Below are 21,976 nucleotides of genomic sequence, written 5' to 3' on the forward strand. Positions count from 1 at the left end.
CTGGTTGTGCCTCTCTCGAACTCAAATTATTGTTTTTCCATCAATATCTATTATATAACTTTGAAGCCAAATGTAACTGTGAATCAAAGCTAGAAACAACCCAAAGATGAACACTATTAACCAGCTATGGCATTTGCCAGACGCAAACACTGTCACTAATTTGCCAACAGAAGACTCAAAAAAGTAACTTATGAAAGTTCAGATGCAGGTCCAGCTTTTCAATAAAACGAGCAAATATTAGTGTGATAAGCAACCATGAGAAGATAAAAGACAATGTTGCTATCTTGAAAAGAAAAAATTCACCCACCATGTCATTGAAAATCCAATTACTTGCTCTAATAGTCATTTTTGAACTCCCCAATTCCCATCTTTTACATTACACTTATCTGTATATATGTCTCTTCTTTTTCACTCACTCACAGTTCCCTTTCTTCCAAGGTTTTTGTCGAAAATCCCACACGAAAAATTGACATCAATAAATTACAATATATAACATATATGGTTTCATTCCTAATTATCCCGAGATCTTTTATGGTAAAACCTTACTCACGTTGGGCTAAGAGGTGGTTAGTTTGAGCAATATTGGTGTTCCACAGTTGGCCCATCTCTAGGGAATTTGACAGTTTATACCAAGAAAACCTATCAAAACCCATATTCCATGTAACATGACAATAACAAATTTAGAACCACGAACCGGTACAAAATTCTGTATTAACATGGCTAAATAGAACATGGAAAATATATTTCAATGGGAAAAACGAAGGAAGAAGCAAACATGGGTTGTTTCTAATACACTTTCAAACGCATAGAGAAAAAAAGAAAAAAAGAGAGAGAGTGAGAGAGTGAGAGAGAAGACTTACTCCATATACAATGGGAACTGGAAAAGATTGAAGTTGTTCATCGCTTGAGGGCTTGCACTTGGAGCAGAAAACCACAACCGGTCGCATTTGCAGTATTCTACTTCCAAATTAACAATGATTCTCCCCTGTTTCATGCCACTCATCCATTCGTTGCATGTGCAACGTGTAATGCTTGACTTATCATGGATTATTTTAGTTAACTATATTTCACACCTTTCATGTATAGGGTGGTTTCCAAAATTGGCCACGAAGTTTTGATTTTATCATTTTAATCACAAGGTATTGGAGTTATATCATGTTACGCTTTTGATTGAGATTGATTTTTCATCCTTCATTAAATTGATGAAATAGTGAGAATGAGACCTTTATATAGGCTAACAAGTAAACTTCATTTGTACCATTAACAAAAAATAAAAAAATAAAAAAAAACTAATCAATTTAATGAAGGATTATATGTTAAAAAAATAGGTATATGTTATAAAAAAGGTATATATTGAAACATTTTCAAAATGGTGCAATGTGACAAAACTTACATCTCATGACTCATTTTGAAAATCAACTCAAACTTGAAGAGTGTAAAATATAATCAGCTCTTGTTTTTTAATAGCACTATGAACACATCTAGCTTAGTGTTAGTAACAATTTGGGACGCGTATTCAAAATTAACACTTGTATTAAAAAATGATAAATTAGGTTTTCATCCCTTATTTTCTTTTCTCATTAATTGAAACCTTATTCCACTTCCTTTTTTTTTATCAAGGTCATTGACTTTTATCCACCTCGTTGAGTGTTTTAAGTACTCAAGTAGATGACGCATCAGATCTTCATGGATGAAGTAGAAGTAGTTGATAGAGTCGTCTCCTCTAGTCGGCACAAGTAGCAAACATAGCCTTTAGTGGAGAATGCATACAGGAGTAATTCTCACCAAAACTTGGCTATGGTAAAACTGAAAGCGACAAAACCCATAGTTTAAGAAGAAAATGTGAGTAAATGCAACATGTCGGTACTTAACATCTTCAAGACATAAGTAGAACGTGAACAAGGATATGACCATCTTGATGTAGGTGCCTCGTCAAGTTAGGAATTTAGTGGGAAATATGCTCCTGAACTAAGCAAAAAACAAAAAAAGGTGTACATAACATTTTTTTTTTTTAATTAAGCAATGATCTCAAATCCACTTTAAGGTGTACATTACTTTTTTTTTTTTTTTTTTATTAAGCAATGATGTCAAATCCACTTTAACATTGCTATCCTGGAAATACAATGTTGAGAATAAATTTATTAAACAAAGAAAAGAAAAATACAACAAAGAGCGAAAGGGCAAGAACCTTACCCCTCATAGAAAAATAAAGATCTTTTTTCAATACCACTTAACGGCGTAATTTATTTACGGAATGGAGATGCACTCAGACAATTACTATCCACAAAGGCAATAATTGCCTAGACAGTTATTGCATTACTTGGGTGGACTTGCGCTTAAGGGATAAGGCGTTCTTAGGCCTAAGGGAAAATGACACCATGTAGAAAGAGACTTAGTTCTCATGGAAGACAACAATAAAGTTGGAAATGATATCATATTACTGCGAAATCACCAAGGAATTCAATTCATATTCTTATAATAGCTGACTGAATCTAAAAGCAAATCTTTCTTGTATATAATAAATTGTTTCCATACTAGAGGGTTTGAAGTCACTGTTATTGCCTGTACCATTGCTAGACTCTACAAATAGTGAGGATTTCATGCATTTGCACATGGCAATTTTTAATGACAATTTTAAGAAAGTAGTGAAAGTATTTAAGGCTTCCTCTTCACTCCACATCCCCAGTATTGCTGGCCTTGCATCCTTCGGTACAGGTAAACATTTGTTCAAGTGAAATAATGTACTTGCAAGGATTGATATTTTTATCTACTAAAATATAAATTAATAGAGAAGGGAAGAGGAGATCACGTCATACTTCAGAAATAGTCTTCAACTTGCCCTGGGTTGTAACTTGAGCAATAATCTTGAGAGTACTCAACCTTGGGCAAAAAGATATCACGTACTTGTTGAACCACCTATGAAAGTTATAAATATGTAATTAATTGGTCCAAGAAAATTCACGGAGACATATAAACAGAGAAAAATCATTGAATCTTATATTACCTACAATGAACGGAGAAGCAATTTGGTATAAGAATCTCATTCCACAAAACTTCTTCAGTTTGGGCCTAAACAACTGAAAGCAAAACAATTCCCAAGATACATATTTTCATCCAAATCATCCACCGTCATTAACAAAACAACAACCTGTATCTTTCTTCAGTTAAGATAAAGCAAAAACTCAGATGACCCGAAATCAAATGACTGTTCAACGCTGGCTGGACTGTTTTTAAGAAAAATGTCAATTTGGAACATGTTGAAACCAAATTTGGTACCAAAAGATTTCAAACCTGAATTGTTTGTCAATAGCAGCTTTCATCGCCATGAACCTGAAGCATTATAATAAAACACAACTTATTAACTATTTGGTATTGGCTTGTAGAAAGTTAATAACTTTTCGCAACATTTCAAAACTGAAAATTGTAGTACCTTTCAGATATGGGAATCATGGATTTCTTCCCTCTTTCTTCTTCATACGCATCCAACACCATTGCAAACTCTCTAATTATTCTCTTATCCTCAATTTTTGCAATCTAAACTCAATAAACTATTTCTTCTTCATACGTATCCAACACCATTGCATACTCTCTAATTATTCTCTTATCCTCGCTTTCTGCAATCTAAACTCGATAAATCCCAATGCTAAAAAAGCATGCCAAAATAACATGAAAAAAGTCAGTAAAAAAGCTTCCACTGCAATGTATTGCCAATTAAATTTTACCAATTGGCTAAATATACATATAGGGTTCTAAGTTCTAACTGCCAAGGAAGCGCGAGGTTTGAAATGGGATTTACGGAAGTTACACTGTTTGAGGGAAATTGTTTTGTATGAAATGTGGTGCAATTTTCTAGGACCTTTTCCCACGTTTGAATTTTTTTTTTATTTACACAAATGCCCATGGAACATTTAGATTCATAATTTACTTTAGTTATAACTTTTGTTGTTTTAGGGGCTTTAATGTCTACTTCTTTTTTGTGAAGCTTTGAGACACCAAAAAAACTTACTTTTGGCTTTCTAATATGTACTAGCCTTCCTGCACGCGCTGCCATGCATGCAAAAGGCTTTTTCTTTTTCTTTTTATTACGGGCGCTACGCACTCCTTAAATTGTTTTCATGTGTTTAAAAATATAGAACATAATCATTACTAAACAACTTATTGTATGATGATTGGATGCATTAATGGCAACGTTACATAATAAGTCACACACCCTGACCCAGGATGTCCACTTGGACTCCGAATCGAGCTGTGTTGGCCGACACCATGAAGGTGACAAAGCCATAAAGTGTAGTGATGTGGAAAATGTGAATAAATTTAAACCTAAAGTGCCTAAATGTAAAAGTGTGCATGTGAGGGGGAATAAACCCATTTCACACATGATGTTAGAGCATAAGTAAAGTACAGTGAAGGTAAAAGAGGAATTATACCGTTAATAGTATTCCCACAACAACATTTTGTCAGAAATCCTTAGCGACACGAAAGCTCAGCCACTAAAACCTGGAGCGACGAAAAATAAGGGTGAGTAGGCCTAAAAATAAAGTTTTGTAAAAACCTTTTCGAAAGCATAATAAACGCTCACTGTAAAACAAGTATAGTTTCCAAAATATACATACTACGTATGGTATAAAAATGCTTACAGTAGCCTGCAATATCTCAAGAATTCAATACGACACAATATTTCGTAAGTAAACACATGACGTTCGTAATCATATAATCTCGCATAAGCAAACATATCATATCGAGTGCTCATCAACACATGCTGACACACAAGTTTATGCAAAGATATTCTGACATGAACATGACTGGGTGTAACAATGATATACATTCTAGTACTACAGTCACGCGAAGACTGGCACTATAGGCAACACGTACGAGTCCTAATTGCCTATAGCAATCTAGGATAGGACTGACACCTACAATGGATCTAAAGTGAGCGTACGGTGCCATGTGCACATACACGTGAAAGACTGGCCTTGGGCCGAGCGAGTACTAATACCGGTGCAGCAAACGATGAGCAGATAACATAAATATAGTCATGCCACAATGATTCAATAATTCACATCGACCTAATAGTAATAAATAAAATATTAATCAAGGCCGTAATTAAAATCCCATAAAAGTATGCATACATGTGCATCCCGTAGGATTTATGATAATTTCGTAATTTTCGTTATTTCGCTAATTCTTATAAACATTAGTCTAATCTAAGCATACGTAGGGAATTCTTTTTCAAATGTATAAATGAAAAGTAAATAAATATATAATATTTAAAGGCAAAGACCCAATCACAATTACTTGCGATGTCACATCCGTCCAACCTAGGAAGCCGAAGTCTTTGATATTAATCACACCTAAACATAATAATGGGACTCATTAGTAAAACTCCACTAAGATAATTAAATTTGGAAAAACAGGGTGCGGATTTGAAATCAAGGCGTTGAAATACGCTAAGAAGGGTTCCTCGATAAATTTTGTAAAAAGTCAACGGAAAGTCAACTGAGACACCCATGTGGTCAACCACGTTAAAACTTTAGAATTTCACTAAATGGATGTCAGAAGTGGACTCGAGATGTTGAAATTAGCCTAGAAGGGTTTCCGCGAAATTTTCGAAAATGTCAACATAAAGAATATTCCAGGAATATTCTAAGCCCATTTCAGAACTAGGTTGGTTAGAACAATGACCCAAAGGTTTGGGCCGAGCTTGGATCAGGTTTTGGGCTTAAGGCCCTTTTTTTTTTTGCATCGGGTTGGGTTGATCTGTGGGCTTGCGGGTTGATCGGTTTTCTGAGAAGAAGAACACCGAAATCGCAGGTGAGAATAGCCGGAAAACTTTAAAAGGCTATAACGGTTTCAATTCTAAACCAAATTCAAAAATTCAAAGGCCAAAGTAAAGCTTAGGAGTTAAGGAATCGAAATATACCAAAGTGAGGTCGAACCGAGGTCGGGATCGGCTGGAAAAAGCCTGCAAAGGGCCAGGTTTCTTGTTGAAAATCTAGGGAGTGTTTCCCCTAGTGGATTCTATCCCCAAACCCTACAACAAAGGCCTAAAACCTTAAAATCTTTCACAAGCGATGAAAATGGCGAGAAATGGGGGTTCCCGAGGCCTACCTTGGCCGAAATAGTGAAGTATCGCCGGACGAGATGATGAACAGTGGGCAAAGCCACTGTGCAGCCACATCTCGAACCAGGGTGCACTGAACTGACTGGATGACGGCGATGGTGATCTTTCTTCGAGGTTTGTGGTCTGGTTCCGATGGTTTCAACGAAAAATGGCGATGCTCCGTCGTGGTATTGTTTGCATGATTGCAGAGATGAGGAAGACGACTGAGAGAGAGAGAAAGAGAGAGAGGTGAGGGTTAAGGGAGAGGAAATCATGACAGTTAGCGATGGTTCATGACTAGCCTAGGTTTGTGGTAGTGGTGTTCGCTGAAACGGCGAGGGTGGTATTTACGGTTTCTTTGCACTTGCAGAGAGAGACACGAGACAGAGCTGAGAGATGAGAGGGAGTGAAATGAGGGAAAGAGATGAGGTGGCGGCAAATGAGTGGAGAGTAGGAAAAAAATGGGATTTCTGGTGATTGGGAGACACAGGAGAGAGGGAAAGAGTGGGGTGTGGGCCCCACGTGGCTTACAGCTCAAAGTCACTGTTGAACCATATATTTTCACAAAGTAAAAATACATAAAGAACTACGAGTTACTTGATCCCTCAACGAGGGTACGTAGGCAATCTAGGGCTTGACCTAGGTGCAGTTGCAAAATCAAACACCCAAATCCCCAAGTTACAATTTATTCATATTGGAATCAAAGGGTTTTTCCTTTTTAACGAAGGATTGTAATTAATAGACGCATAGTCTAGAATGGGTCGAACTCAAATTAATAAAACTCTTTTCGGAAAAATGAGATGCATAGTCTAGAATGGGTTGAACTCAAATTAATAAAACCTCTTCGGAAAAATGAACGAGGGTGAAATCGTGTCAAGTGAATTATTTGTTCACATATTATTACAATTTTTGCTCAACAGTCACCAATGAAAATACAGAAAAATATCTCCCGTAACATGAATTTACCAAAATGGCCATCATGCTCCATAATTTGTAAAATCTTTGTCGTAACTCCAAATTTAGTTCCGCTTGCGCCTATGCATTTGTACTGTTGAGTACTTCGAGAATACGATAAAATAATAGTCCATACGCGTCACGAAATGACGGTCAACAAAAGTCAATGATCTCGCCTCTAGGGATATTTTCGTCAAATCACTCTTTTAAAATTTATAAAATAGTAAAATTAGGAACGGGTTGTCACAATAAGTCATATAGGAAGGAGTTTAATGTTGGCCAGAGGTTAAAACGGAAGAGTAGATTTTGTTTCAAGCCGCAACGTGCAGTTGTAGACTTATAGTGGTGTTTGCATGGTGAGTTGCTATATTTCTGAGTCCTTTACTTCCTGCAAGCCCAAACAAAAGTGGACCAAAAAAAAAAAAAAAAAAACAGAAATACAAAACAATATTAAATTCTAATAAGATATTAGAATTTACCGAATAATGTTATGTTGAGAGAAACTCTTAAATTAAATGTCGAATGCCCTCTTATTTAAATTGTTTTCATCCTCACAATATATGAAATTAGAACTGCAAGAAAACAACCTACCCATATATTAACCACCAATTTGAAGATGCTAAAAGAACAAAAATTTGATGTTAAAAACATGAATTAGAAGAAAAATGCGAATAAAAACATAAATCGGCACTAATATCCACGCTCCAAACCTTCATCTCTACAAATCAGACACCCCCAATTTCACCAGAAACCGCCAAGTCTCGGGTTTTGCAGTCGGTGGCCGGGACCTTATCAGAGACATTTTGCAATTATCGCCTGCTCCAATGGATAATGGCATTACAAACACCAGGTTATAGTTCATCTCCATGTCATCGTAGTTCTTTAATCTTAATTTAGTTTTGAGTGAAAATATTACCATAAAATTTTTTAAAAAAATACTAAAAAACAGTTAAATTAATAGTGCCCTATAATTATAGCGCTTACTTCATGAATCGTGCAATGCCACACCATCAAATTAACCATTTCATTTGGTAAAGTCTCCGGCTTCGCAACAAAACCCTACAAACACAAAAATTATAACTGTGATTCACATAGAAAGATGGGTGGGTGTATGGACGTGAGGGTGGTTCTTATAAATGCCCATTGATCAACAAACCACTTTTGCAATTGAGGTTGATCAATTACGTGGGCAGAACGTGGGATGAGAATGTGCATGTCTCTATTATTTATTTTCTTTATTTGTTTTGAAATTATTCGATCTCTTTTCCAATAATTTTATTTTTGTTTTAGTTTTTTTGTATCTATTTTTTTATGACAAAATTATCCCTGCGAATTTAGTTCTATTATTTTCAGTAAGGTTTGAATTTTTTTGTTTTAGGGACTTTTATGTCCAGTCCTTTTTGTGAAGCCTTGGAACACCAAAACTCAGTTCTGGGTTTCTAATATTAGAGATATGTATGTACATAGGTATGCTTATATTTGAGCATATTGGTCATATGATTTGGTCGTAAATATGTCAGACTGTGGAGCAATGATCTTTTTGGGTAAATTAATTAGAACTTTTATTCTTAATTTTTTTTTATTTTTTTTGAACAACGATATAATCTACACTAAAGGGGGGGGGGGTGTGTGACATCCCACATCGCCCAGGGGAGTGATCCTTAAATGTATATTCCCATCTCTACCTAGCACGAGGCTTTTTGGGAGCTCACTGGCTTCGGGTTCCGTAGGAACTCCGAAGTTAAGCGAGAAGGGGGCTAGAGCAATCCCATGATGGGTGACCCACTGGGAAGTTGCCCGTGAGTTCCCAAAAATAAAACCGTGAGGGAATGGTAAGAAACCGTGAGGGAATGGTAAGCCCAAAGCGGACAATATCGTGCTACGGTAGTGGAGTCGGGCCCGGGAAGTGGTCCCGCCCGGGCTGGGATGTGACAATTTGGTATCATAACCTAACCCTGGCCGTGGTGTGCCGACGAGGACGTCGGGCCCCTAAGGGGGTGGATTGTGACATTTCACATCGCCCAGGGGAGTGATCCTTAAATGTATATTCCCATCCCTACCTAGCACAAGGTCTTTTGGGAGCTCACTGGTTTCGGGTTCCGTAGGAACTCCGAAGTTAAGCGAGAAGGGGGTTAGAGCAATCCCATGATGGGTGACCCACTGGGAAGTTGCTCGTGAGTTCCCAAAAACAAAACCGTGAGGGAATGGTAAGCCCAAAGCAGACAATATCGTGCTACGGTAGTGGAGTCGGGCCCGGGAAGTGGTCCCGCCCAGGTCGGGATGTGACAGGGTGGCCCAGTGGACTTTGCTTCACAATGGGGCTAGCAATAATTTGATTCAAATTTGTCTTTGACGAGAATCGAACCTAAAACCTCTCACTTACAAGTGAAGCGAAATACCACTACGCCGAGTACTAAATGCCCAATTCACAAATTTTTTGTTAGCGACAAAACTCCAATTTGTAGGGACGAATGCTCACTTATCTGGATGATTAATTTGTCAATTTTTAGGGATAAAATCTATTAAACAGAAGTAATCCAGGTGTCCTTTTCCAAGTATAAATAATATGCAAGGTGTGGACGCAAGTGATAACAGTTCAGCTCTGACTAGAGATATAGTGTTCGATTTCATTCTCCCCCAATATAACATGTTAGTTGGTTTAATTGTAGAACATAATTGAAACTTGATTGGCTGAGATAGCCTTCATCTTATGTTAAACCAATTACGCTAGTAACATGGATTGACAATTTGACGCACTCTAGCTTAGATTTTGTGTTACATGTACATGAGATTTTTTTTTTTTTTTTTTTTTCATCTTAAATCCTTTATTAGTTAAGGCGTCCCTAAAGCAAAAAGAAGGCAAAGAGTAGAGAAAAAGCACTTTGGCCCTCAAATTCAAAGGCAGAAGAAGCTTGATTGCCTGCCTATAAAAACAGCAGTTTGAAAGATTAAACTATTGGAGAATCCACAAACTAATACTCACAACACGCAACAATATAACCTCATTTTAAACATGAAAATGATCACAGCTTAAATTGCTTTTATTTCATCAACTAACTCTTCATCTAACATCTTTTTATTTCCAATATTCTAACAGATTTTTTTCCCCACATAAGAGTAAAAAGAAGGTAAAAAAAATACAAGTTGACCAAACTAATTAAGATATGCAAAAAGAAGAAACAAAAGCAAAGATGAGCCCTGAGTCACAGGTAGGGCAACGTATCAGAATCACATGTGCTTATTGGCCGAACCCATATCACCTTATCCAAACCCAAATCCTCACCACCCATATCAAATCCCTACAAACTCCCAATCAAAATCTCCATAACCCCCGAAAAAATTATACTACCGCACAACACAACACAAACCAAACCACCCACAACTATACCACTCTCTCTCTAGTCCCTCATGGCCATGGCAACACAAGCCAGCCTCTTCACCCCAACCCCCTCAGTCCCAAAGACCATCGCCGACCGTACAACCGCCCCATGGAAGCAATCAGTCTCCTCCTCCTTCATGGCCCCCAAGCCACTCAAGCTTTCCACCACAAGAACAATGAGGATTAATGCCTCCGCTGAAGAGAAAACCGTGACCCCCACGAAAGAGGAGGCTCCGGTAGGCTTCACCCCACCTGAGCTGGACCCAACAACTCCCTCGCCGATCTTTGGCGGCAGCACCGGCGGGCTGTTGAGGAAAGCGCAGGAGGAAGAGTTTTACGTGATCACATGGGAGTCACCAAAGGAGCAGATTTTTGAGATGCCGACCGGCGGAGCAGCCATCATGAGGGAGGGTCCTAACTTGTTGAAACTGGCTAGGAAAGAGCAGTGCTTGGCTCTTGGGACAAGGCTGAGGTCAAAGTACAAGATTAAGTACCAGTTTTACAGGGTTTTCCCTAACGGGGAGGTCCAATACTTGCACCCCAAGGATGGTGTGTACCCTGAGAAGGTGAACCCTGGGCGCCAAGGGGTTGGCCTGAACTTTAGGTCGATTGGGAAGAATGTCAACCCAATTGAGGTCAAGTTCACCGGCAAGCAAGTCTATGACATATGATCATGATATTGATTTGTGTAATTTGCAATGTATTAAGATCATGATGATGACTATGTGAGTATAATTTGTGCTTCTTGTAATTTGATTTCATTAAAATGCAGCTTCAGTGACATGATTTGGGTCAATATGTTTTCTATTTTAATTTATATATGTTAAATATTTCCATAGATTATTAGACTGTAGTTGAAGCAAAACGCGTGCCGATGACGGGGTTTCATCTTTTTTTTTTGGTAAACTGGATTTATAACCAGGGCAAAGCCAAAAAAGGTACAAGGAAGTCCACAGCACGGATTAACCAACAAACATAACCCAAAGAAACTACTTCATAGTGATAGAGGGAGCAAAGGCCCGACACAAACCATAACATTGTGTCACCCTAAATCACTCGAACCAAATCAAGATTTAAGGTGGAAACGGTAAACCATCCTTCTTCAAAATATGAACGATATGGAGGTCTCTCGACCCAAGTATAATCGCTCATCTCCGAGTTCTTGGAAGAAGCTAATCGATCAGCAACCATGTTGACTGATCTAGGCACCCAGGACCAACGCATCTGGAAAAAGTCCCTCACACACAAAATTTTTCTTAAGACTGGTACCGTGTCACATCTCTCATTGAATATGGAATTACTTAAACTTAAAATTACTTCCTTTGAATCTGATTCCATAACGATTTTATCTAACTCCAAGTTCTTGGCAAGCATACACCCATCCAAGATCGCCTTTGCCTCCGCCACTCGAACGCTTAACACCGAGATACATGATTTCCTTGCAGCAACAAACTTATCATTTGAATCTTTAATTACCATTGCAATATTTCCTTTCTTTTTGTTGTAGCATTCCAGCTAGCATCCACATTAACTTTAAACAATGACCGATCAGGTGGAGACCAAGCAGAGGTGGGTTGAGAATTACCATGTAGATTTCCATGGTTGTTTGAGCTTGTCCGCCTCCCACTTGTAGCCCTTTGAGTTCTCCTAGAAGCCTCCATAAAAGTAGCATAGGCAGATCTAGTCTTGTGAATAACCTGCAAATGAGACACTTTTTTGATTGAAAAATAGCATTGCATCTCTCTTTCCAAATATTCCAACAAGTGAACGCCACTTGTGACAAAAGCCAAGTTTTACCTTGCCTACTGCCCATAGTATTCACAATTAGAGAATGTAATCAATTACTAAAAGTATCAATTTCATTTTTATTCACCTTATAGTTAAGTTGGCCTTTGAACCAGACAAGTTCAACCAATGGGCATAGAAAAAACATATGCTCCATAGACTCATCCTGCTCATTACAAATGGGGCATATTGGTGAGGCAGCAACACGTCTCTTAAAGATATTCAACCTTGTGGCAAGAGCTCTATAAAGGACTCTCCACATAAAAGTTCGAATTTTAGGAGGGGTTTCCAACTTCCAAATACTTTTCCAGACTTGGCTATTGATTGATGCCATTAAGGAGGAATTTCGGTTTCAATTAGAAGACTCCTTACCATGTAACCAATGATAACCCGATTTCACCGTATAAGCACCTCTTTTCTCCAAAGGCCAAATAAATCTATCATTACAAGAAGGGTCCCCAATTTGTATATCTTTTATTTCATCAAGCTCCCTCTGAGAGATGCAAGAACTAATGGGTTAAAGATCCCATTCCTGAGAGGAAGGCCGGATTATAGAGGCAACTTTTTGGTTCAGGTTTATATTAGAATCCACACAAGGGTTGGGATGCCCATTTGGTAATGAAGGAATCCACCGATCCACCCATAACCTTATCGTTTCACCATTAATCACCTGCCATTGAGCACCACCCAATAAAATCTCTCTCCCTTCCAGTAAGCTTGCCCAAGCCCACGAAGCCCTGCTTCCTTTTTTAGCTTCCAAAAATGATGAATTTGGAAAGTATCTTGCCTTCGTAACTCTAACCCATACGGATTCTGGTTGTATCACCATTCTCCAACATTGTTTAGCCAACACAGCCACATTAAACTCCTGCAAATTCCTGAAACCCAAACCTCTCTCTTGTTTTGGCAAGCCTAAGACATCCCAACTCATCCAATAGATCTTTTTATCATCAACATTTTGTCCCCACCAAAATATAGCCACAAGAGAGTCAAATTCCTTGCAAATACTTGCAGGAAATTTAAAAATATTCATTGGGTAAACTGGTACAGCTTGGGCAACAGCTTTAATAAGTACATCATTTCCCGCATGTAACAGCAACTTCTATTTCCAACCCTAGATTTTCCTTAATAAACGATCTTTGATATACCCCAAAGCTTGGCATTTAGACCTACCCCGAATTGTTGACAGACCAAGATAAGTACCAAGGTCATCAACAATTGGCATCCCCAAAATAGCACCTAACTCTTCCCTTACATTTCTTGGGGTGCTAGCACTGAAGTACACATTTGATTTATTGAGACTAACTTGCTAGCTCGAAGCAGCACAGTAAGCATTTAAAATCTGAACAATGTGTTGGAAATTCAAATCAAAACAGGTTGCTGCTAGCCGTTGTTGAAAATCAATGTCAAAGTTAGGCATGGAAAGTTAGGCAATGTTAGATATGGTTGAATAAAAATTATTAGGTGCAATTAATGTGTTTTGTGTGGTAATAAATAATCTTAGTTTAATCATTTGGTTTGCTATAAATACCCAAGTTCTCAAGCATTACAAACTCTATCACACCTCTTTCACTTTGCACTCTCAAATAAAATTGGACAAAGAAAGAAATAGAGAAAGGAGGGAAGCAACAAGCTTTGGCAAAACACTTGGACTTTGATATATGAAAAAGGTTTACAAACTGTTGGAATAAGAAAGCTTACAAGCTTCTTCACAATTGAAAGTGGGATTCGGATGGGATGATTTACAATGCTTGAGAACTTGGGTATTTATAGCAAACTAAATGATTAAACTAAGATTATTTATTACCACACAAAACACATTAATTGCATCTAATAATTTTTATTCAACCATACCTAACATTGCCTAACTTTCCATGCCTAACTTTGACATTGATTTTCAACAACGGCTAGCAGCAACCTGTTTTGATTTGAATTTCCAACACACCTCCTCAAATCAAAACGCCTTCATTCCTAGCATTTCACGCAGTAGCCAGAATGTTTCAATTGGCAATGGCTTTGTGAAGATGTCTGCCACTTGTTCCTTGGTGTGACAGTAGACAAGTTCAATTGTCTTTTGCTTCACATGGTCCCTTAGAAAATGGAACCTGGTATCAATGTGCTTGCTCCTTCCATGTTGAACAGGATTCTTTGCAAGTTTGATTGCAGACACGTTATCTACGTGAATCACAGTCGATTCCACTTGTGGATGACACACTGACTTCAACAGATTTCTTAACCAAATTGCCTCACACACGGTTGAGGCTACAGCAACATACTTGGCTTCACATGATGACAAAGCAACAATTGATTGCTTCTTTGAAGTCCATGAGAAAGCTGTTGATCCTAGAAAAAACACATAGCCAGTTGTGTTTTTCCTTTCATCTTGGTCACCTCCCCAATCACTATCTGAATAACCAAATAATTTTGCATCTTCACCAAAATTATAAAATAGACCATAGTTTAGAGTACCTCTTATGTACCTCAAAATTCTCTTGGCGGCCAGCCAATGAGACTCCCTTGGTGTTTCCATGTATCGACTCACGAGTCCAACACCATAAACTATATCAGGTCTTGTGATTGTAAGGTACCTTAGGCTTCCAACGAGGCTTTTGTACACTGTTGAGTTTACAAACTCACCCTCTCCTCCTTTGGACAGCTTCAATCCAGTTGCGACTGGGGTATTGACAGTGTTGCACTTGTCCATATTGAACTTCTTCAATATGTCTCTCATGTACCTTTGTTGAGAGATGTAGATACCATCACTTTCTTGCTTCACTTCTATGCCAAGAAAGTATGACATTAATCCATTGTCAGTCATCTCGAATTCACTGAACATGGATTGCTTGAACTCATGGAACATTGCCTCATTGTTTCCTGTAAACAATAAATCATCTACATAGAGACAAATAATTAAGAACTCCCCTTTTTCACCATTCTTCATGTAAACTGAATGCTCGTATGGACATTTCTGAAATCCATTTTGGTGAAGGTAGTTGTCGATCCTTGAGTTCCAAGCTCGTGGTGCTTGCTTGAGGCCGTACAAAGCCTTCTTCAAACGATACACCTTATCTTCTTCTCCTTGTACTTGGAAGCCTTCCGGTTGTTCCGCGTACACTTCTTCCTCAAGTACTCCATTAAGGAAGGCTGACTTGACATCTAGTTGATAAATTTTCCATTTATGATGTGCGGCAAGAGAGATTAGCAATCTTACCGTGTCAAGTCTCGCAACTGGAGCATAGACTTCATCATAGTCCACTCCATACTTCTGTTTGTAGCCCTTTGCTACAAGCCTTGATTTGTATCGATCCACACTCCCATCTGCAGTGCGTTTGATCTTGTAAACCCACTTGACACCAATAGCCTTCTGATTTGGTGGGAGCTTTGTCAGCTCCCAAGTGTCATTCTTCTCGATGGCATGGATCTCTTCTTCCATGGCTTTCTTCCAACAATCTTCTTCCACAGCTTCATTGAATGAGAAAGGCTCGTGGTCTGCATACAAGCAGAAAAGGTTGGTTTCTTCTTCTTCTTCTTGTCCATAAATCTCTGTGAGACTCCTTAACCTCACTGGAGTTGAGGAGCTGCTTTCCTCACTAGATGTAGGACCACTCCTTGCAATTCTGTGCACTGGAGTTGTTGTGATTGTTTGAGCAGGCTGTTGCTCAATCGGTGGTACAACTTCTGGTTCTTCAAAATCAGTGGATACGATCTTCTCTTTACTGACTTCTTTGTTGTTCCACGTCCATGTCTCTTCCTCACTGAAGATGACATCTCTACTAACCACTAGTTTGCCAGTTAGTGGGTTGTAGAGCTTGTATGCCTTGGACTCTTCACTATAGCCCACAAACACACACTTCTCACCTCTATCATCAAGTTTCCTCCTCTTGGCTTCTGGAACTTGAGCATATGCAACACACCCAAAAATTCTTAGGTGTGTAACATTCAGCTTGTATCCACTCCAAGCCTCTTGTGGTGTCATCATCTTGACACTCTTTGTTGGACATCGATTCAACAAATAAATCGAACAAGCTACAGCTTCTGCCCATAACTCTTTTGGCAAATTCTTCTCCTTAAGCATGGACCTTGTCATGTCAAGGATGGTTCGATTCTTTCTTTCGGCTATCCCATTTTGCTGTGGGGTATAGGCAGCAGTAAGTTGATGCCTAATTCCTTGCTCCTTGCAGTATGCTTGGAAAGCATTGGAGGTGTACTCTCCACCTCTATCTGATCTCACAGCCACAAGCTTGTGGTTACTTTCTGCCTCTGTGAGTGCCTTGAACTCCTTGAAAATTTTTAGGGCAGCTGACTTCTCCTTGAGAAAATAGACCCAAGTCTTTCTACTGAAATCATCAATGAAGGTAATAAAATACCTATTACCTCCATAAGACATGGGATCCAATGGACCACATATATCTGTGTGCACCAACTGCAGTTGTGCCTTTGCTCTCCATGTATCACCAACAGGGAACGATAGTCGTGCTTGCTTGCCAAGCACACAACCTTCACATACTTGGCGTGTGGCTTCAATCTGGGGTAGACCACGAACCATTCCTCCACTTAACAGCAACTTTAGGCCATTGAAATTAAGATGGCCAAATCGAAGATGCCATTTCCATGACTCATCTTCCATTACACCGATGTTGCAGCTTCCAATCTTTGTGTTCAAATTCAACGGAAACATCCGGTTCTTTGACATTCGAACACGTGCAATAAGCTTTCTCCTTGCATTCCTGAGAGTGAGAAGCATGTTCTCCATATGTATAATGTACCCTTTCTGGAGCAGTTGACCAATGCTCAGAATGTTGCTCTTCATACCTGGTATGTAGTAGGTATCGGAGATGTATTCTTCTCTTCCATCCTTCTGGATGATCTTGATCTTCCCTTTGCCTTCAACTGGCAACTTTGAGGAGTCACCAAGACTTACAGATCCATAGGCCCCTTCTTTGAGTTCGGCAAAAAACTCCTTCTTTCCACACATGTGATTGCTTGCACCAGAGTCCAAATACCAAACATCTTGTTGGCTTCTGGAATCATGGTGTGCTAGTAAGACTGTAAGTTCTTCATCAGTATTTCCACTTGATTCTGCCATGTTGACATGCTCACCATTTTTATGTGAACATTCATTGGCATAATGTCCATATTGCTTACAGTTGTGACACTGGATATGCGCCTTTCCTCGAGCAGATCTCCACTCCTGAGACTGACCTTGATTTTGTGCATAGCCTCGACCTCTTCCTCGGGCTCGTCCTCGGCTACGGTTGGATGAGCTCCCACGACGTGAGTTCCACTGCCCACGACCTTTATTTGGTTTGTCAATATTCAACTTTGACTCCAAAGCTTGCTCTAGCGTTGTGGGGCTTGCATTCTTCTGAATGCGTTGCTCGTGAACTAGGAGGGATCCTAGTAGCTCTTCTGCGCTCATCACCTCCAAATCCTTGGATTCCTCAATGGCAGTCACCACATGCTCAAACTTAGATGTGAGTGACCGGAGTATCTTCTCCACAACTCGTACTTCATCGAGTCTCTCGCCATTTCTCCTCATCTGATTTACTATCACAATGAGCCTTGAGTGATAGTCGGAGATGCTCTCCCCTTCATTCATATGAGCAGTTTCAAACTCTGCTCGAAGTGATTGTAACCTCACTTTCTTGACTCGATCTACTCCTTTGTAGATTGTACTGAGTGTATCCCATACTTGCTTGCTCGTTGTTGCTTCTGCAACCTTCTCGAACGTTGAATCTTCCAAACCCTGGTATAGAAGATACAGCGCCTTTTGGTCCTTCTTTCGTAAGTCCTTGAGAGTGTTCCTTTGATCCGCAGTATATACGGCTTCTTGCTCGGCAGTGGGTACAACATACCCACTACTGACAACTTCCCATAGCTCCTGTGATCCAAACAATGCTTTGAATTGGATGCACCATCTTTCATAATTTTCTTTCTTCAATGTGGGAACTTGGAGTTGCACTAAGTTGGACGCCATAACTGCTGCACCTGCCAGAATGGTATTCTGGCTCTGATACCAATTGTTGGTATTTGACAGTTTACTAACTCAATACCAAAACAATGTTCCTACAATTTTGTTGATTGGCCTGGAGAAAAATCAAGGTATCATTCGCAAAGCACAGATGCGATATACTTAGACTATTTGAGCTAATTTTAATTCCTTCAATATAATTCAAATCCATAGCTTTTTGAATGAGCAAAGAAAGAACATCACTTACAAACAAGAATGAATGAGCAAAGAAAGAACATCACTTACAAACAAGAAAAGGTAGGGTGAAAGAGGATCCCCTTGCCGAAGCCCACGTGAAGGAAGAAATTTCCTGCCAGGCCTACCATTGATTACAACAGAGAAGTCAATAGTGACCACACACTTCATAATTAAATCAATCCATCTTCGATCGAACCCCATCTTGACCATAACCTCCTCCAAGAAATCCCACTCTACACGATCATAAGCTTTATTCATATCCAACTTTATACCTAATTCAAACTTTATTTTATTTCTTCGTAATTTCATGAAATGGAAAATCTCATGGCCAATCAAAATATTATCTTCAATCTGCCAGCCAGCAACAAAAGCATTCTACATTGGAGAAATTAACGTCGGTAAGAGTGGTTTAAGTCGATTGGCAAGAATTTTAAAGAGTACCTTATAAGAAAAGTTGCACAGGCTAATGGGTCTGAATTGAGCAACGGACTTCAGATTCGGAACCTTCGGGATCAAGACCAGCTATGTAGAGTTTATTTTTTTTTTGGGGCTAACCTCTCCATTCATAAAATTGTTGACTATTCCTTTAATCTCCTGCGAAATAACATCCCAGTAGCAATGGTAGAATATGCCTTGAAATCTGTCAGGCCCAGGTGCTTTTATACCCCCCATTTGAAATACTGCATCCTCAATCTCACTGTCAGTAATTAGACAAGTGAGAGTGAGATTCATCTCCATTGTCACCTTCTGATCCACACAATCAAGAAGTGAACCCCAATCTCTGGGCCCATCTGAGGCAAACAAAGACTTATAGTGCTCCTTAAATGTTTTCCTTATTTGATTTGCATTCTTGACCCACTGCCCATTACCATCCTTAATCTTCATAATCTTATTTTGTCTTCTTTTCTGCACAGTGGACTAGTGAAAGAAAGAAGTGTTAGCATCATCGCATTGCAGCCATTTAATTCTTGACCGATGCTGCCAATAACTTTATTCTTGCTCCCTTAATCTATCAAGATTTAAAGAGACAACCTGAATTTGTTCAACATTTTTCCTTCCAATTCATTTGCAGCATACCCAACTGACCCGTTAATTCTTCAATTTCCACCCTCCTCCGTCTAAACTTTCTTTTGCTCCATTCCTTCAATCTACCACAACATAAGTTAAGTTTCTTTTGCCATTTCAATAGCCAGTCTCCTTCACACTCCTCATCCCAACACTTTTTTACAATATCTCTACAATCGTCTTCTTTCGTCCAAAAAGCCTCAAATCTAAACCGGCATTTACCTCTAGCGGTCTCAGGTTCACAATTGACAATACGTGGGCGGTGATCCGATCCCATTACTAACCCGTGCGTAACTGCTGTATTTGGCCACCATTCTTGCCACTTCCTATTAATCAAACGTCTATCAATTATTTCTTCCACAATCTGCCCTTCCCTTGTACCTCTCCAAGTGAACTTGGGTCCATTAAAATCCAAATCAATTAATTCCGTCTTGTTCATAAAACTCTGTAAATATCTTGGACGATTAATTCTGACTTCTCTTCCTCCAGATTATTCATCCTCCCATAAGAATTCATTAAAGTCTCCTCCACACATCCACGGTAAATCACAAGGCCCAAATGTAGTTATCATCCACTTCCAGAAATCCTCCTTTTCATCTCTATATGGGGTTCCATAGACCCACGTAACACGAAATTGGCATTGAGAGCCATTCAAGCAAATGTACGATCAATAACAAAGTTGGAGGAAAAAGAGATTCTAACCTCCAGACCATCATCCCACCAAAGACTAATTCCCCCTGCAATACCAACCGGTGGAACATCAAAACCATTATTATATCCCATTTTCCGACGAAGAAGTGCAATTCTATGATTTTTCATCTTAGTTTTAGATAGAAAAATCATAGCGGGTCTATGTTATGCAAGTAAGAATTTGTAAATTTTTTCCTAAAGGAAAAAGAATTTGTAAATTTCTATTTTTATCAGTCAACTTGGTTAATTAATTTTTTATTTTTATTAGTTGTTACGTTCCTCAACTGAAAGTTCGAATCATTTAATTAGGGTCCCTTCGGTTCACTGATTTCCGCAAATATGACACGTTGAATTTAAATTAAATACTTTTGAGAAAGAAGCCCTTGGGATTAGCTCAAGTACAAAGAAGAAAATGAAAAAACGACTTAGAATTATGATAGATTTAAGTTCGATTGCATATATATGGTAGCGGTGCAATTTGGACGAGTTAGATGGTCAACTCAATTCTAAATCAACATTTACAATTTGTGTTTGGGTTGGATTCAGGTTCATACAAGTTTATTCGGGTTCAAGTTTCAATTGGGATTGAGTTTGGATTTACTTGTGTTGGGTTTAGGTTTGCTTAATTTTATCGAGTTTAATCTTATAACAACTTATTTTGCAAGATTTTTTAAATTTTGAATCAACAACATCAATACTAGTTAAAATTCAAATAATGTGGAGGTCATTTCTAATTATTCAACCATGCGAAGTTGAAAAAAGATTACAAAAAGAATATCAAAGTTTCAACTTCAAGAAACATAAAAGCAACATCATCATTCATTGTTCAAATAAAAATCAACAACAAACCTTAATTATAGTTATCTCAAAACTTGTACCTAGCTTATATAATATGAAGCTGGATAAGTAACATGTGCATGAGAGAATTTAGATTAGAAATTAGGTTGGTTTTGGGTTGACATGAGTGGACAAGACATCAACCCAACCTAACTCAGTAAATGATCTAGCTTATCAGGTTGAGTTTGGGCAGGTTTTTACTTCCATTCTAATCTACCCGAACGAGTTTAAAATTGAATTGGGCATGGGCAGATTCTTCCTTATATCATTTAACAAATACGGAGACCCACCCAATGTCACTGGTTTGAGTATCATATGATGAAATTAGGGTTCCACTATAAAACCAATTGACAATATGGGGAGTACCCCAAAACCATATAAGCACATAGCAAACTTTGTCCCTTACCGATGTGAGATAACTCTCAACATCATGTTGGGACTAAGTATATTGAAAGGCCCAAAGTGTGCAAACATTTACATAAATCTTTTAAGTGTATCGCTAAAATTGTGTTATATAAAAATTAGATAGTAAATATATCCATAAGAGGAATTTGATGTTGTCATGACGCTTTTGTTAGGGGAACTAAATATAAAATATGTGATAATAAAGGTGGTAACTTTCTCAAAGTTGATTGTGACAAAGTTAAATATTTGTTATCTAAGCTAGTCAAATGACTAAGGGTTTGTTTGGATATGCTTTTAAAATAACTAAAATCATTTTTGGTGAAAATGTTTTTGAAATCAATTCTTAGTAAAAATGCAAGTAAATCCCAGAAAAGCACTTAAAGTGCTTCCTGGAAGAAGCACATAATTGATACTTCTTACAGAAATCGCCTAAAGTACTTTTGAAACCCAAAAACAATTTCTCTAAAAACGCTTTCAACCATTTTAAAAGACATCCAAACGAGCCCTAAAATATTTATTCGACTAGCCACTACTTTCAACAATACTAACTATA

At 38.4% G+C, this 21,976-nt stretch overlaps 1 protein-coding gene and 1 long non-coding RNA gene across 3 annotated transcripts; one reads left to right on the forward strand and one right to left on the reverse strand.

Moving 5' to 3' along the window:
- Positions 1–2,483: 2,483 nt before the first annotated feature.
- LOC148689985 (uncharacterized) lies at positions 2,484–6,524 on the reverse strand. 2 transcript variants are annotated; one of them, XR_015957722.1, is made up of 5 exons: positions 5,921–6,524; positions 4,428–4,497; positions 3,431–3,643; positions 2,817–3,330; positions 2,484–2,704 (listed from the first exon to the last, which is right to left on the reverse strand). It is a non-coding gene; the product is annotated as an uncharacterized LOC148689985 (long non-coding RNA). The 2 variants fall into 2 exon arrangements; XR_015957721.1 differs by having other exon boundaries at positions 2,484–3,330.
- Positions 6,525–10,374: 3,850 nt separating this feature from the next.
- Positions 10,375–11,229, forward strand: LOC137731306 (photosystem I reaction center subunit II, chloroplastic). Its single transcript, XM_068470404.2, has one exon. The coding sequence runs from the start codon at positions 10,463–10,465 to the stop codon at positions 11,102–11,104; it is 642 nt and encodes a 213-aa protein (XP_068326505.2). The 5' UTR covers positions 10,375–10,462; the 3' UTR covers positions 11,105–11,229.
- The last annotated feature ends 10,747 nt before the right edge of the window (positions 11,230–21,976 follow it).

Source organism: Pyrus communis, chromosome 16, assembly GCF_041283825.1.
Source record: "Pyrus communis isolate YQ-2024b chromosome 16, ASM4128382v1, whole genome shotgun sequence".
Classification (NCBI taxonomy): domain Eukaryota; kingdom Viridiplantae; phylum Streptophyta; class Magnoliopsida; order Rosales; family Rosaceae; genus Pyrus; species Pyrus communis.

What these genes read in the sequence shown, in the direction of transcription:
- LOC137731306 (XM_068470404.2), top strand. Translation starts at nt 10,463, where the DNA reads ATGGCCATGGCAACACAAGCCAGCCTCTTCACCCCAACCCCCTCAGTC.